This window comes from Pelodiscus sinensis, chromosome 3 (assembly GCF_052426305.1).
Source record: "Pelodiscus sinensis isolate ZL-2025 chromosome 3, ASM5242630v1, whole genome shotgun sequence".
Lineage (NCBI taxonomy): Eukaryota > Metazoa > Chordata > Testudines > Trionychidae > Pelodiscus > Pelodiscus sinensis.
Genome location: NC_143054.1, coordinates 158,554,135 through 158,572,016, shown reverse-complemented (window position 1 = coordinate 158,572,016; position 17,882 = coordinate 158,554,135). Strand labels below are relative to the sequence as shown.

The 17,882-nt window shown below is 42.5% G+C and overlaps 1 protein-coding gene across 1 annotated transcript in view; it reads right to left on the bottom strand.

The window, feature by feature from the left end:
- DNAH14 (dynein axonemal heavy chain 14) overlaps window positions 1–17,882 on the bottom strand; it is a 605,515-nt gene that overhangs the window by 250,639 nt on the left and 336,994 nt on the right. Inside the window, exons 41-42 of the mRNA XM_075925276.2 lie at window positions 7,486–7,703; window positions 6,580–6,832 (exon numbers count right to left, since the gene is read on the bottom strand). Of these exons, the coding sequence (XP_075781391.2) occupies window positions 6,580–6,832; window positions 7,486–7,703 (471 nt within the window). The remainder of the gene's footprint in view (window positions 1–6,579; window positions 6,833–7,485; window positions 7,704–17,882) is intronic.

Here is a 17,882-nt window from a genome sequence, read left to right as displayed (position 1 = left end):
TAACGCCTAGTTCGAATTAGTTAGTTCGAATTAAGGGCTGTGTAGCCACTTAATTCGAACTAGTGGGAGGCTAGCCCTCCCCAGCTTGCCCTGGTGGCCACTCTGGCCAACACCAGGGAAACTCGTCTGCCCCCCTCCCGGCCCCGGACCCCTTAAAGGGGCACGGGCTGGCTACGGTGCCTATGCCAGGTGCAAGCCTGCCAGCACCCAGCCAGCAGACCCTGCACCTGGCACGGCTCGAGCCAGCTACCCGCTGCCACCCAGCCCTCCGCCTCTTCTCGGGACCAGGCTGGCAGCTCCTGGGAGCCTGCCCATTTCTGCAAGAGGCGGGCGCCCGCCTGGTCTAGTGTGGACAACGTGGATCTCATCCACGACCTCCGCACTAGGCACAGGACAGTGGCAGTCTAGGGCAGGAGAGCTGCCAGCCTGGCCACCCAGGAGCAGGTGTGCATGAAAATCAAGGTGGTCCACTGAGACCCCCAACCCTGAGCCCTGAATTTAGAATGGCTGTACTGGGTCAGACCAAAGGTCCATCTGGCCCAGTAGCCTGTCTGCCGACAGCGGCCAACCCCAGAGACCCTGGAGGGGATGGACCAAAGACAGTGACCAAGCCATTTGTCTCGTGCCATCCCTCTCCAGCCTTCCACAAACTTCGGGCAGGGACACCACTCCTACCCCCTGGCTAATACCACTGCATGGACCCAACCTCCATAAATTGATCTCACTTCTCTTTAAACTCTGTCCTAGTTCTAGCCTTCACAGCCTCCTGCAGCAAGGAGTTCCACAGGTTGACTATTTGCTTTGTGAAGAACAACTTTCTGTTGTTAGTTTGAAGCCTGCTACCCATTCCTTTCCTTTGGTGTCCTCTAGTCCTTCTATTATGGGAACTAATGAAGAACTTTTCTGTATGCACCCTCTCCACCCCACTCGTGCTTTTATAGACCTCTATCATATCCCCCCTCAGTCTCATCTTTTCTAAGCTGAAAAGTCCCAGTCTCTTTAGCTTCTCTTTATATGGGACGTGTTCCAAACCCCTCATCATTGTAGTTGCCCTCCCCTATCTCACCCTCTCTCTTCTCCTCTCCCACCTCCTTTTCCCAGTCTCCCCCAGTTTTGTTCAATAAAGAGAGATTCTATTTTTGAACACAATTGTCCTTTATTTTGTACATCAGGAAAGGGGTCTAGGGTGGGGTAAGTGGAAGGAGGTGAGAGAAGAATGGGGTACGAGCACCCGATGGGGAGGACTGGGCTGGCTCTGCGGGCTCCTCGGGGTGGAAACTCTCCTGCAGCCCCTTGATTGACCTCCCCTCCAGATGGCAGCCTACAGCAAGTGCAGCCGGTCTGATGGCCGAATGCTGTGATGTGCCCAGTGTGGGTACTCCGGGCAATCCAAGCCAGGACTGCTTTGCAAGCGGGGCACCCCTGAGAACTGTCTGTCCGGGGTGGGGGTCGGGTCCCTTTAAGCACAGCCCTCAGCTAGCCTGAGACAGCAGCTCCACGCTCTAAGTCCTCATCTGATGCCCTGCCGGCACTGCTTCCGGCCATGCTTAACCCCATTCAGGGTCCACTTAATGTGGACATGCTAGTTCGAATTAGCAAAACGCTAATTCAAACTAGTTTTTTAGTCTGGATGCGTTAGTTCGAATTAGCTTAGTTCGAATTAACTAATTCGAACTGAGTTAGTTCGAATTAACGCTGTAGTGTAGACATACCCTAATTGACAAGATTTTTTCCCCTTCTTTCCCTCCCCATCCCTTTTTTTTCTGCTATTTATTTATACCTCTGGACCCCTTGCTCTATTCATCTGAAGAAGTGGGTTGTGCCCACAAAAGTTCATAGAATCATAGAATACTACAACTGGAAGGGACCTCGAGAGGTCATCGAGTCCAGTACTCTGCCCTCATGGCAGGACCAAATACTGTTCCATCCCTGATAGATATTTATCTAACCTACTCTTAAATATCTCCAGAGATGGAGATTCCACAACCTCCCTGGGCAATTTATTCCAGTGTCTGACTACCCTGACAGTTAGGGACTGTTTCCTAATGTCAACCTAAACCTCCCTTGCTGCAGTTTAAGCCTATTGCTTCTTGTTCTATCCCCAGAGGCCAAGATGAACAAATTTTCTCCCTCCTCTTCATGACACCCTTTTAAATATCTGAAAACTGCTATCATGTCCCCCCTCAATCTTCTCTTTTCTAAACTAAACAAACCCAATTCCTTCAGTCTTCCCTCATAGGTCATGTTCTCTAGAGCTTTAATCATTCTTGTTGCTCTTCTCTGGACCCTCTCTATGATACAATCTACATTTTTGTTAGTAGAACTAGGGGAACTCCCTGCATGCATATGGCTCTGTGCCAGCTCCATATACACTTTCATCATGTGAAGTAAGATGGTCTATTTGTTATCACTTGGTGCATTTTAAATGAAAATAGATTTATCTGTAAGTTATGCTTAAAAATATATGTTTTATTTAAGCTTCTGGGACAAATTCTAAGACCTGTACATGCAGATATTAGGATGTATGGTGAAAGGGTCCATTCTGGCTTTGGAATCTATCAACCTATTAATTCCTTTCTTTCATGGGCTATAGGGAGAATAGGAATGCTTGCACTTCCCTTAACATGGTTCAATATACTTGCAGTTCTGCATTAAGATAATGGTGATAATCAAATCTTAAGCATCAGAGTTTCATTTTTCCCCAAGGCACAACTGGCAAGATATATTCTGTCCCTACTTCCTTCCAAGTCATCAGAGATTGGCCACAGCAGAAGACAGTGCTCTGGAGGAAGTGGAGCAGTGTTCTGAAATGGTAATTAATTCTCATTCTAAATGACTTTCTGGTGTGTGTTCATAAAGGGTATGTCTAGATGACATCCCTCTGTCACCAGAGGGATGTAAATTAGACATACCAAAATTGCTAATGAAGTGGGGATTTAAATATCCCGCGCTTCATTAGAATAAAAATGGCCACTGCTTTTTGCCACCATGACAATTTGCCAGCAAAAAGCGGCAGTCTAGACAGGGATCAGTCAACAAGGAAAGCTTTTTCCGACCGCTCTCTTATGCCTCGTGCAACAAGGTTTACAGGATCGGTCGGAAAAGGCTATCCTTGTCAACTGATCCTCATCTAGACTGCTGCTTTTTGCTGGCAAATTGCCATGGCGGCAAAAAGCGAAGGCCATTTTTATTCTAATGAAGCACGGGATATTTAAATCCGGCTTCATTAGCAATTTTGGTATCTCTAATTTACATCCCTCTGGCGACAGCGGGATGTAATCTAGACATACAAAGTGCTTAGGACCAATACTGATTACCAGATTTGGGATTGGGAAGGAATTTTCTTCCAGATTCGATTTTCAAGGGCCTTGATTTTCTTCTACCTTCCTCTGTAGCACATGGCAATCAGGAATTCTTTCTCAAAATCACTTTTTCATTGGTATGCCTGCTGGGATATATTGATATATTTTACCTAATTGTTTCCCTGCCACTGCAGGAACCTCAAGCATTTCTGGCACCTTGGTTTTTCCTGCTCTTTGACTATGGCACATATCAGTTAATTTAGACTGAAGCTCATCAGCCCTTGGGAAACCAAAGGCTTTGGGCTTAATAAAAGAATGTATCAGTGTAATATGGTGGCCTGTGACTAGATAGGCTGATAGCCCCTTCTTGCTTTAAATTTTATAAAACTATGAAATATACTAGTATTATGGTCTGTATTTCCTAGGGACTGTAATACCAAACACACTGTATGTTGCACTAAACTTGTATTATTTATCAATTACATATATGTTAGAATTGAATGACGTATTTTAAATAATATAAAAACCTAATCTTTGGTTTTCAAAAAGATAATAGAATAAAAAATTCTATATCAATTCAAGTACAACATGTGTTTTGTATATACATCGATCTAAGCATAATTTTAAAAGTATTTATATTTTAATTTTATTTATATTTTAATTTTTTACCCAAACTAAAATGGAAGAATGTGAAATATTTACAGTTTATTTCAAATAAATTTGGGAAGAAAATACTTTGAAACTCAGGAAAGTGAAATATGTTCCCAATTCTGTCACCTATTCTTAATCTGAAAAAAACTTTACCACATAAATAGTTGCACTGATTTCTGTCTAATTTTCATGAGTGATATATAATTCAACAGGATAAAAGATGGTGAAATCAGACCATAAATTACACAATTATGGATACTAACTTATCTCTTACTATTGGAGGTTCTTTGAGATATGTGGTCCCTATCTATATTCCACACATTGGTTTGCATGTACATCTGCACCTTAGTCCAGAGATTTTTAGTAAGCAGTTTCCAGTGGTCTGCATATGCACTGTAATTCTCCTCATGCTCTGAACCAGGAGTACAAGGGCCATGCAGATCAATGCCTCTCAAGTTCCTTCTTCTATAACAAATCTAGCTATGATCCACAGCATTGGGAATGGAAGGAGGGTAGTGGAATACATCTTGAAGAACCTCCACTAGTAACAGGTAAGGAATCTCCATTTGTTCTTCAAGTGATGGTCCCTATGTAAATTCTATATGTGAGAAATTAGTAAGCATGGTCAAACAGGAGGCGGATGAAAAAAAAGCAGATGTTATGATTGTCTGTAATATTGTTGTCCCTAACATTTTATGGGTAGTAAAAGACTGGGCTAAAACATAAAACCTTGCAAAGGTGTGTGTAAGAAGCTCCAGATAGCTGTAATATAGATTTATAATAAAGGCAAGTCATGCAAAAATGCTTTAGAGATTACTTGCACTCTGAGAGCACATCTAGACTTGCTTTCACTTTCGAAAGATAGTATGCAAATTTGGCACAAATTTGCTTATCTTCTTCTGATTGCTTTTTCAAAAGAGGTTCTTTCGAAAAAGAAAGTAGTCTAGATACGGTTCTTTCGAGAAAAAAACCCTTTTCGAAAAAACCGTTCTTCCTAAAAAAAAATCAGGTTGACAAGGTTCTTTCTTGAATGAACTGCATACAGACTACTTTCTTTTTCAAAAGAACCTCTTTCAAAAAAATGATTGGAAGAAGTTATGCAAATTCACGATGAATTTGCATACCTTCTTTCAAAATTGAAAGCAAGTCTAGATGTGCCCTGATGGAATGTCCTTCTTCATCCTATCATCAAAGAAGTAAGAGCTGATTGGTAACGATGTTGAAACCCAACATACATTTAGAATCTCTCCGATCTCTTGAATTCTTTGCTATGGCAGCAAAAAGGATAGGGGTCTTTCTACTTGCTTTTGTTCTCTGTAGACAAAGGCTAGTGCTCATCAGATATTTAGAGCGCGAAGTTTCCTTGTCTCATCAGAGCCATGTGATTCTGGAAAATAATATTGGTAAGTGGATGTTTTGACTTTTTAGAAACCAAAATTAATCCCTACAATAATTTCAGATATCGGTGAAGAAAGGTCTTTTTATGGAAGGTAATATATGATGGATTTGCCATGAGTGCTCCCAGCTTGATCACCTTTCTTAAAACTTCTGCTGAGAGATAGGACACACAATATATGGCTAATGATTCAAAAGGTTTGGTGAGAGTCAAAGAATGAGACTGAGGTCCTTCATCATGGTGGAAAGAACCTAATAAGTCCCTTCAAGATTTTAGTCATAGTAGGATGAATGAAAATAGTTTGGTCCTTGGTAGGAAAATGAAAAGAACTGATAGTTGACAGATGAACCTGTAGAGAGCTGAAAAAAGCACCCTGGATTCTATAGATATTTTGACCAAAAGGAGAACATTTCCACTTGTCTGAACAGCATCACCTGATAGAATTCCTCCTATTTTGATTGAACCACCATTGAACATGAGTACTCAGCATATGAGGACCATCCAAATGCCAACCCTAGAGTTCTTGTGGCCCTGAGCTAGGATGTCCAATGGTGCTGTTATGTTACTTTAACAGATCTGTAAATGGCTGAAAGTTGATGGGTTGATATTCTCAGCTGGACTGAGAACCAGAACTACCTTAGCCAGCTGGTTTTGACAAGGATGACCCTGTCACGATGGATTTCCAGAAGACTTGTGATATAACTGAAGTGATCTTTCTAAGTGAGTGGATGGACTCACCAGGTTTGTAGGCAATGGAGACAGAGACTAGCAAATTATGTAATATTCATGCATGGGGCTATGTGGCCAAATACGGACTCTAGTCCAAGGTCTGAGGATGGCCTGTGTTATTAGATCACCCATAGCACAGAATGTCTTGGTGAGGAGATAAATCTACTTCAGAACCATCCTGAAGGCATGTCAGAGGGCCAAAAAGCTTAAAGGCTAAGGGATTTTTCTGCATGATTCAATGTGGAGGCACAAGACTCAAAAGTGGCATAAATGGTACTGTATTTTCAAATAGTTTAAGAGAGTAATGCAAACAATGGAAAACATTTTCAGAGTCTATACATGTAAGCGGCTGAGTCATTTTAGTTTTGTCCATTCTCAAGGAAACAAGTGTGTGAATACAAACTAATTAAATGAGTAATTATATGTTCAACATAAAAAAAATAAAACTACAGTAAAATGAGAAATAATTTTAAATTAATTATAAATTAATTATTTACTCACTTTGGAAGAAGCCTTCTTTTTTGCTCATCATATCGATAAAAGCACCAAGGATTCTGCAGAGATTCATTACAATTTGCATCTGCTGCACGGGAAATGGCAGCATTTTCTTGTATGTATCTAAAAAATGTAGTCCTTTTTTCATACTTTTTTCAAATAAACTTTCAAGATACTCCAAACCACTTTGTGTAATTATTCTGGAAACTTTTAATAGCCATGTTTTTACATAAGGTTCCCATCCCAGATTAGTTGGATCCTGTTAATTAAATCAAATGAGTTATATGAGATCTTGAGAAAGCTCTATTCAGACTATAAAGATGGAAGGTTATTTTTGCCACTGGCTTCAAAATGAAAAGATGGGACACACACAAGGAATCAGACCACTAACTAATTATAATAATTGTATTCCTACTTACTCCCTCCATCCCAGAGCAAGTGGTCAGAAAGGACAGGGACCATGCAAAACTTGGCTCCAACCACACTACTGTGTAATGTAGCTAAACTGACATTGAGGGTGCTTGGTGCAGAGAGTTGCTGCTCATTTGCAATTCATAGCTGTATCCCTGAATCATGGTGTCTCCTGGTGTTACTTATAGAGTGGTGCAATTTATGCAACATCCTTTACTCATGGCTGCGCCAAAAGTAACAGTTTAGCTCTGGAGTGCAAAGTTTGTGACTTTAAAATTGTGATCACAAAAATGGAGGCTAGTACTGATGAGAATCCCTAAATATGTAGCCTTCAGTGCATGCATACTGTTCCCCCCTAAAATCACTGACAGGATAACAATGGTAATTTAACAATGTACTAAATATTAATTTGCCCATTTTGTCAAATAAATCATTAAGAGAAACAATTATCAGAAATAATCTATACATTTAAAATAATCATACAGTTTCTTACAAGCTTACCACAAAAACCATTGCACATCGACTGACAGTAGCAGGACTGGCCTGAGAAAGACTGTCCGTTTCAAATATCATTCTGATTCCTGATGGCAAATAGATTCTTTCATTATTTGCAAGACACAGAGTTCTTGTATCATCTAGCACAGTATTTAAGTTTTCTATCCAAACTGTGTCCACGGGTCCATCCAAGATTATCCACTGCCAATCAGTAATAGCATCACCTACAAATAAGCATTCATTTTATATTCTGTCACATATATAAAAAACTCTTGTTTTAGATTTTCTACTTGATAAGATAATCTTTAGAGGTAATATAATATTGTTTTACTACATGTGGTAGAAATAGAAGAGGAGATTACTCCCTTGTGCAGTAAGTGACATTCTTTGAGATGAGTGTCCCTATGTCTGTGTCTAAACTACATGGCTCCGTGGACGGAGCCATGTAGATTAGGGTTATAGGCAAAAGGAAATGAAGCGCCGATTTAAGTAATCGCCGCTTCATTTAAATTTACATGGCTGCCGCGCTGAGCCGACAAACAGCTGATCAGCTGTTTGTCCGCTCAGCGCGCTAGTCTGGACGCTCCCCTACCGACATCAAAGCCCTTTGTCGGCAGCCCCGTTATTCCTCGTGGGATGAGGTTTACCAGGGCTGCCGACAAAGGGCTTTGATGTAGGCAGGGGAGCGTCCAGACTAGCGCGCTGAGCGGACAAACAGCTGATCAGCTGTTTATCGGCTCAGTGCGGCAGCCATGTAAATTTAAATGAAGCGGTGATTATTCAAATAGCCGCTTCATTTCCCTTTGCCAAAACAACAAATCTACATGGCTCCGTCGACGGAGCCAGGTAGTTTAGACGTACCCTAAGAGTGCTCCACTGTAGGTGTTGGTGCACCTTGAGCCATTAATGGAAGTCTTTTAGAGCAGCATTCTTGCAGGCCACACATGCAACTGTGGCTGTATCTTGAGCTGTTGGTGCCTTGACATCACACATATATCCCTCCCCCCCCAGTTCCTTCTTTACCATGAAGACCGCACCAGAAAAAAACCTAAGTAGAAGTGAGGAGAGTGGGTATTAGAGCACCCCCCGAGACACTCACCTCAAAGAACTTGAGTTATTAAACAGGTAAGTAACTTCCTCTTCTTCTTTGAGAGATGTCACTGGGGGTGCTCCAATGTAGGTGGCTATAAAGCATTAGATATTTAAGGAGGTGGGGACTTTGGATCCCTCAGGAAGACTGTGGCTAGCACTGCTGTCACCAAAGCCCAAGCAGGAAAGTGAGTAATGTTTTGCAAAACTATGTTTGGAGGCCCATGTGGCAGCCCTGAAAATGTCTGCGATTGGAACTTTTTGTAGGTATGCCACAGATGTAGAGACTGCTCTGGTGAAGTGTGCTTGAAGAGAGGTAGGAGCAGTCATATTGTTTTGTCAATACCATAATCTGATACACTCTGATATCCAATGTGATATCTCTGGGAAGAGATGGCTTTGCCCTTATTGCAGTCAACTATAGATACAAAGAGCTTGGATGATGATCTGAAGAGTTCAGTTCTATCCAGTTAAAAGGATAACTAGCATGTGCATAGTGGATTGGATAGTGTTGACATGTGGTTACGGGAAGAAAGTAGGGAGAAGAACAGTTTGTTTGTTGTGGAAAGAAAAGTGGAGAAACAAATTGACTGTGGCGTGGCCCCAGACCTCTAAGATTCGATTGATGATTTTGGGGTTTCTCTCCCATTCATGTTCTTGAGGGAGGGATCTTCTGAGTGCATCTGCAATGGTGTTGATGACCCCAGGTAGGTAAGAGGCAGAGATTGTTATATTGTGTGGGAGACACCAGTTCCAGAAGGTCATGGACTCCCTGCAAAGTGTGTCGGATTGAGTGCCTCCTTGTCTGTTTATGAATATTATAGAAGCTTCTTTGTCAGTGTAGATTCTGACCTGTTTTTCCTCAATGAAGGTCAGAAATTGAAGGCAGTCATATCTGACAGCCCAGAGCTCCAGTATCATGTTTATGTGGAGTGATCTCTCCATGGCAGACCATAGGCTCTGAGTGGCGTGGTCCATGAAGTGTGCTCCCCATCATGTGAGGGAGGCATCTGTTGTAAAGTGTGGTATTGTCCTCCAAGTAAGGGAATGCTTTATTACAAGAGAGATGGAGAGGGAATGAATGTTTGGTCTGTATATAGTACTTAATCATCCCTGAAATCCCTGCATGAAGAGGTGAATATTCTTGATGACTAGGTTTCAGGTGGCCATGTGTCCACACAGTTGGAGACAGTCATGAGCGGTGACCTGCAGACTGCCCTGCAACTTATTTACCAGTAACTTGATGTTGTTGACTTTGTCTCATGGAAGAAAGGCGGTTGCTATTGTTGTGTCTAACTGAGCTCTTATGAACTTTTGCCTTTGAGTGGGAATGAGTGTGGATTTGTTTTTGTTGAGTTGCAGGCCTAAGTCCTGGAAAGAGCAGATGGTTACAAAAGTACTTCATTGAGAGTCTTGCAGGTAAGATGCCTTAAAGGAAGCAGCTGTCCAGGTATGGGAAAATAATAATAATGCTTTTCTTTCTAAGATGAACAGTAACAACTCTCAGAATTTTGTAAAGGATTCAGTGTGCTGTGGAGAGGCCAAAGGGTAAAACTTTGTACTGGTAGTAATTGTGACTTAGGACAAACCGGAGAAAAAGTCTGTGAGTTGGGCATATAGTCACATGAAAATATACATCCTGATGGTCAAGGGATGAAAATCAGGCCCCGGCTCCATTACTGGAATAATGATTGATAGGATCACCATTTTGAATCTCTGATTTTTAAATATTTATTCAGAGCACTAAGATCCAAATAGGGTGCCATCCCCCATTTTTCTTCTCAGTGAGAAAATAATGGGAATAGAATCCCTTTCCTTTGTATTGGAGAGGTATGGGTTCAATGGTTTCTAGGCAGAGGAGATGTTGTTCCTCCAGGAGGAGCAATTGCTTGTTAGAATAGTCCCTGAAGAGAGACAGGATGGGGGGTGGTTAGAGGGTATTGAAATAAAATGTAATAGTTTGCAAAAACCTTTGGTCCGTAGTGATGGCATTCTAGTTGTTACAGAACAGAAGGAGACAATGACCAAATATTTTGGAAAGTGTTTAATAAATGGAGAAGGAGAGAGGTTTTCCAAGACCTCAACCACCGCCTCAAATCTGCTTATTGGGCTGGGAGGGATGAGGCATGGTAGATATCAGAGGTCAACGGCACTGAGACCTGGGTCTGTTGTGTTGAGGTTAATGGCGAAAGGCCTAGGGTGTTATTGAGGAAAAAGTCAGATAGCATGGTCTCAGGTTTGATTGATATCTATATTGACATCTTCTAGGTGCCAGTGTGTGGATGCCTACAGATGAGAGAGTAGCCCTACAGTCCGTCATAGTATATAGGATGTTGTTGGTCTTAGTCGTGAACAGTTTTTGTCCATCAAATGGAAGGTCCTCGATAATGGACTGGATCTCCCACAGGAAAGACGAAGAGTTAAACCAAGAGGCCCATCGTATAACTACTGCAGTAGCTGTGGACCTGACAACTGTATCTGCAATATTGAGTGCAGCCTGGAGCGCAGTAAGGGAGATGGTGTGACCATCTACTATCACTGCCCTGAATTGTTGTTTCTTTGCTTCTTGAATATAGTTAATAAATTCATTGAACTTAGAATAATTCTTGTAGTTGTATTTACTTAGGAGGCCTGCATAATTGGATTCTCTGGCAGAGGCATACACTTTATGACTGAAGAGATCTAATCTTTTATTGTCTCAGCCCAAAGGGGTAGAATGGATATGCTATTGCTTGTTCTTTTGTTGAGCAGCTTTTACCACCAGCAAATTCAGAGCTGGATGTGTAAAGGGGAATGCTGAACCTTTGAGAGGAACATAGTATTTCCTATCTGCTCTTTTATAGGTGGGAGTTATGGTAGCTGGGATCTCCCAGATAGTTTGGGCAAGGTCCATTGCAGCAAGGTTGATAGAAGGTGCACTCTTAGGCTATGTCTAGACTGCAAGCCTCTTTCGAAAGAGAGCGTCTAGACTGCACGTTGAACTTTCGAAAAAGCGGCTTGCTTTTTCGAAAGAAAGCATCCAGTGAGTCTGGATGCTCTCTTTCGAAGAAGCCCTATTTATATTGAAGAACGCCTTCTTTCGAAAGAGGAACTTTCGAAAGAAGGCGTTCTTCCTCGTGAAATGAGGTTTACCGCCATCGAAAGAAAAGCAGCGTTCTTTCGATTTAATTTCAAAAGAACGCGGCTTGAGTCTGGACGCAGGTGAGGTTTTTTCGAAAAAAGGCTACTTTTTTCGAAAAAACCCCTGAGTCTGGACACAGCCTTAGAGGAGAATGCCAATTGAAGAATATCAGTAAGCTTGTGTTGGTTTTCTGCTACTTCTTCAAAGAGTGATGTGGCTATCCTCTTGAAGAGCTCCTAAAATTTGGTGAAATGATCCATTGATGTAGAAGGAAAGGGGTATAATGGACTCATCTGATGAAAAAGGTGAAGGATGAAGTGGTGTCTGGCGAGACATCTGAGGCAGGGGCTTGAGGTGGTACGGGTTCTTCCTGTTCCTTTGTCATATGCGGGTACGGTGGTAGTGGGGGTGAACTGCCACAAGTTTTAGTATAGTAAAGTTTTGCAGTACTGACAGTGGCCAGGGTAAGACATAGTCAGTCTCATTCTCATCCCTAGGGGACCATACTATGTAGAAAAAATCTCTGCGGTAGGATGACCTGGTACATGATGGGATTGATGGGATGGAGGAATAGGAGGAGAATGATGAGATGAAAACTCTATCTGCAAGTCTTCCTCATGCTCATTGGAAAGAGTACTTGGAGATAAATTATGATATGGTGCCAATGCTCCATTATGATATGCTGAGAAATATTGGTGCTGACGAGTAGTGAGTTCAGTGTTGGCAAAACAATACGGTTGCTATGGTGCACAAATAGCAGTGCTGGTTTAAATGGTGCTATGGTCTGCAGTGCTGGCATAGCAGGTGGCACAGATGTCACAATCAGTGCCAATAAAGATGGCAGAGCTGGAATCTGGCAGAGCCATGGTGGCAGATGGCGTTGGGGTCAGCAACAGTGTCACTGACTTGGCACTGTCAGTACCGGATGGTGCTGGCAAGAAGGAGGCAGGCAACTTCAAGCCTATTACCTCAGCACCTGGGCAGTTTGCACGGGTATATTTTGAGGTGTGGGTGGTGCAGGAAACTTCCAGTGTCTCACAGGTGTTTAAGTTTGGTGCTGTTGGGGCAATGGACACCAAAATAGCTGAAGGGTGCCTAACTCTCAGGGGAGCCCTGTGAAGCAAAGAAACTGTGTGCTTTTTTGAAGTCTTCTTGTGGGTCGAATACTGAGGGGTAGATTGGGCCATGGAGAGTTCAGGGCCTGGATCTGATGCAGGGCAGAGGGACTTTTCCAGCAGGATCAATTTAAGTCTTAAGTACATCTTTTTGTGTCCTTGCCTTCAGCTTGCTCAATGGATGCATTTTTGGGGAAGGTGGGCTTCTCTCAGGCATCAGAGACATTGGGAATGTCCGTTCAATATGGGGTTAACATCTTTGCAAGCTGTGCAGAGCTTAAAATTTGGTAAGCCAGGAATAATAAGTAACTATGGGGAGAACAAAAGGTTGAAGATGTTCAGTTTAATTTTATTTTTTTAGAACCGGGGAAGAAAAAAACCAGAGAAAAAACTCATCTAACAGTAAGGAACTACTTATTGTTAGTGTCGCAAAGTCTGGGCTAAGTCCTGTGGGTCCTGCACTTCCTGGAGGGTTCTTATGGGCCTCAGAGGCTCGCAGTGTCCCTAATTACTGCCATGAAGGCAAGGGTACTTTGCTTCCAGAGCCTCTTTCATCATTGGCCAGTCCAATATCTTTCTTTTTCCAGTCTCTGCTGGACCTTCCAGCCAGAGAGGAGGGTTGGGGGGAACCCAGTCCCACCCACTTGCTCCAGGTTCCAGCCCAGGGCCCTATAGCAGGAGCAGCCCTGAGTAGGCTGCGTAGCTTGGCCCTTGCCCCTTGAGCATCAGCCCCTCCCTGGGCCACTTCCCCAACCCCTCCTGCAATACCTCATTCCTGATATCGCAGAGCAAACCTTTGCACCAGCTCACTTGGGTGTGTTTTCGTGAAATGAGGAGTAACGGTAGTTCGAACTAGGAAGCCTAGTTCGAACTACCTAGTTCATGCCCCGTGTAGCCGCGCTGCACGGGGTTCGAACCAGCGGGGTTTTAAAAATGGCGGCTCCCCGCTTATGCAAATGAAGCCCGGGAAATTCAAATCCCGGGCTTCATTTGCAAGTGCGGTATGCCTACATTACCCTCCTAGTGCGAACTAGGAGGGTAGTGTAGACATACCCTAAAAGATTACTGAACCCAAAATTTGCAAACATTTAACACATTAATTAATGACAGTTTCCTTCTAATAGTAGTACTGTTTTTGTTATTTAAACAGTATACAGTGATATATAACGCATTAAACAGAGTCCTTGCTCCAAAACCCTCACATTTTAAAGTTTGAACAGGTTCATTATAGTGAAGGATAAGACTAGACTGTGTCTGACCTTTTTTTTTACATGTACAAAACTCAGGAAGAAGGCACAAAGAGAGTCTATTGAACCATTGTGAAATTCCCAAGGTTACAATTTGGACTGATGGACAGCTGCATCCCATCAATTCTCCAAGCTGAGGTGCCTTTTATACTGTTTCACTGTCAGAGCAACCAGTCCTGGAATATCCATAAATGGCTTTCAACACATAAATCACTCCCAGCTATAATGTCTGAGTGCTATAGCTATGCAGCCACAAATTACACTGCATAGCAATGCCAGCAAGATCCCACTCCCAGATTGTACTGTGTCTTGTACTGTCCAGTACTCTCCTAGACAACACAGGCTCATGTAAAGTATACCATTTAATTAACAGAAAATGATATGCACAAATACTATTGTATTGAATGGAATTCTCCAAACACTTCAAGCCAAAAATACATTGATTTAGATAAAACAATAAAACAAGTTGATTAACTATAGAAAGAAACCAAGTGATTAAAAATAATGAGACATAAAAGTCAGAATTGGTTTCAAAGATGTAAAAGATAACACAACTAATATCTAACTCAACAAGCTAAGTGAATTCAAAGCAAAAGTTTCTCATCACATGTTTCAGCAATCTTAATGACTCTGTTCCTCATTTTTTATCCATGTCCTTTTCTTTGAAAATCATCTCTATCTGGGGATCAGAAGATAAAGTCTAGGGAGATGGGAACCGTCATCTGTAAATTTCTTACTCACACCCTTGGTCCTGCCAAAGAATGGCCACATAACCAGATGATAATACGTTTGATTTTGTTGATAACTGGTTGAGACATCATCATCACCATCAGCCATGGCTCACTATTTCCTTCTATCTTTCCCTGTCCAATGTGGAGTGGATTAGTTTCTGTAGACTAGTTCCGCACCAATCTACTATATCATCTACCCATTCTCCATGGGGTCTGCCTCTCCTATTCGGACCATCCATTATGCCATATACCAGGGTCTTAAATTTTCACTCGTTCATTCTGCAGATATGCCCGAATAGCTGTAACTTCCATTGTATAACCTTCTGCAGTAGGTTCTATTTCGGCTGTAACTTCCTATATAATTCCTCATTGGTGACCTTCTGTATCCATTCTATTCTCAGGATCTTTCTATAACAACTCCTCTTGAACACCAATATCCTTCTCTTTCGTTACCACCCTTGTCTCACATCCATACAACATGCTGCTAAATATACGTTTTCAAGATGCTCAGCTTCGTTCCTAAACTAATAGCTTTACTTTTCCAGATCTTATCCATCGCCTTCAAACTCACTCTTGCTTTCGCTATTCTAGTTGCTATTTCCTTTCTTACAGTCTAGAACAGTGGTTCTCAAACTTTTTGGGCTCCAGAGCCCTTTACATGAGTAAAAATTTATGCGGAGCCCCAGCAGTGTGTGTTAATTGCGTCAGTTCGAGGCAATTCTCAATTATGCTTTTGAAGGCTTTCCAGTTTATCAACCTCACGGAGACCCTGGAGATGTGTTGTGGAGCCCTGAGGCTCCTCAGAGCACAATTTGAGAAAGACTGGTCTAGAACATAAGTCATGTTGCTCCCTAAATACGTGAACTTCTCTACGTTCTCTAGTTCGATCCCATCTACACTGATCTTCCTTCCTATTTCCTTATCTCCAAAAACCATTGTCTTCATTTTATCAATATTCATAATCAGTCCATACCGCTTCCCTTCCTCATTTAGCACCTGCACCATTCTCGCTAGCTTCTCTTTATCTTCCTTGATGATAACTATTTCATCCGCAAACCTGAAGTTGTTAATTCTCATCCTGTGCACTGATCTCCCTTCTATCTCTTCTTTGATCTTGTCCATTGCTCTCTCTAAGTGCATGATGAAGATACTCAGCGATATCGGCTCTCCTTGCCTCATACTTCTACTCATTCTAAACCAACTTCCCAATTCTCCGCATGTTCTCACCACTGCCTCCTCATTATCGTTGATATCCTTCAACAACCGTATCAGTCTGCTATCCACTCCATATGACTTCAACACCGCCCAAGTCACTTTCTGATCAATACAGTCAAATGCTTTCTGAAAATCGATAAAGCAATTATTGATGTTCTTGTTTTTTCGCTGAGCTTTCTCTGCTATCAAACTTAGTGCCAATATCTGCTGTCTGGTACTTCTATCTTTCCTGAATCCCACTTGCTCATCCTCTAGATGTTCTTCTATCTGCAATCTCAATCTCTCCATCAGTATCATCATCAGCACCTTGCCTAGATGACTCATTAAGGCAATCATTCTGTAGTTCTTGCACTCCAACGTGCTTCCTTTCTTTTGTATTGTCACTAGCACAGATCTTGTCCATTCTTTAGGTGCCTTTCCTTTTTTCCATGCTATATTATACAGTCGGTGTATTTCCTGAATCATACTTTCTTTGCCATATTTGATCATCTCTCCCGTGATCTTTTCTCTGAGAAACTAGTTTTTCTAAACTTGGAACATGCCTTAGTCATGTCATATAACAGAATGTTATAAATTTACATATAATGTTATCACACATATTTTACCAGGACAATAAAGATCAGTACATTATGAGTTCTCTCATGACACCTCACAAAGCATCCTTTGTGTGAAATCATAGCTTTGTGTGACAGAGCTGGACCAGTTGGCTGTCACAGTCTTATGGAAGGTAAATAAGCTGGTCTCTAGATGTACTGTTTTCTCTTCCCCAAGTAACCAGGGCAGGGGCTGCTAAAGCACAATCAGGAAAGAATCTGGGGCCAGTTAAGAGCCTGCCAGAAGTAGCAGACTAATCAGAATATCTGCAGCCCATTAAGGAGCTATTCTGGCTGGTTTCAAAGGCTTCTCTTCAGAGAGGGTAGGGAGAGCTAAGGACTGGGAGTGAGAAAGTGTGCTGTGGAAGAGAAGGAAGGAAGGAAGGAAGGAATTGCTTAGGTACCAGGAAGAAGGTACTGGGAGGGATTGTTTGGGGGACGTGGCTCAGGGAAAAAGCTGTAACCCTGGGAATGGAGGAAACACAGCTTATTGCCTCTGCCTTAGGGTGCCTGGTCTGGAACCCAGAATAGTGGGTGGGCTCAGGTTCTTATCAACTCTCCCTACGCCACTACAGAACCTATCCCAGAGAGGGGAAAATGGGACTACAGAGGGGTTTCACCCTGACCCATTGATTGGCCTGTGATGAAGGTGGCTCATTAGTCTGTGATCCTTGCCTATAGTAAAGGGTGAGAGCCACAGTAAGCCTTTGAGGCTCACACTGACCACCTAGAAGCATAGGACCCTGTGAGGCAAAATCACAGCATTGCCACGCATTGTAAAAAGAGTGAATATAGAGATACAGACTATAACAACCACTAATTGAGACAAGGGACCATCAGGTTCCTTGTACTCAGCATAAAACTAGGATCTAGAGCCTATTAGCCTCTCCACAGGAGTAATCATTTTGGAAAGTTTAATTGTATGGATGTGTCTTTAGAAGGTTTTACAAGTATACAAATAGCACTTAGCAAATCACCTGCAGGTGATCCAGTCCTAAGGAACTGCATAACTACTTAAAGCTCAAACTACACTCATAGTTCTGAAAACTGTCAGGAATATTTATGCTGTATTAGATTATTCCAAAGATATATATATACACACACACCATTCTTGTTTGACAGTCAGCTCTCTGGTAAATGTAAGTGTGACGGACCCAGCAGGGTCCGCACTAGGAGCGGGGGAGGCCCCCCCTCCCCAGCGGGAAGCGGCGGCCAGAAGCCGCTCGGCGCGGCTCCGCCGCGGCAAAAGGCAGAGGCGGGTGCACACCGGGGGAAACGGGGGAAGCCCCGGG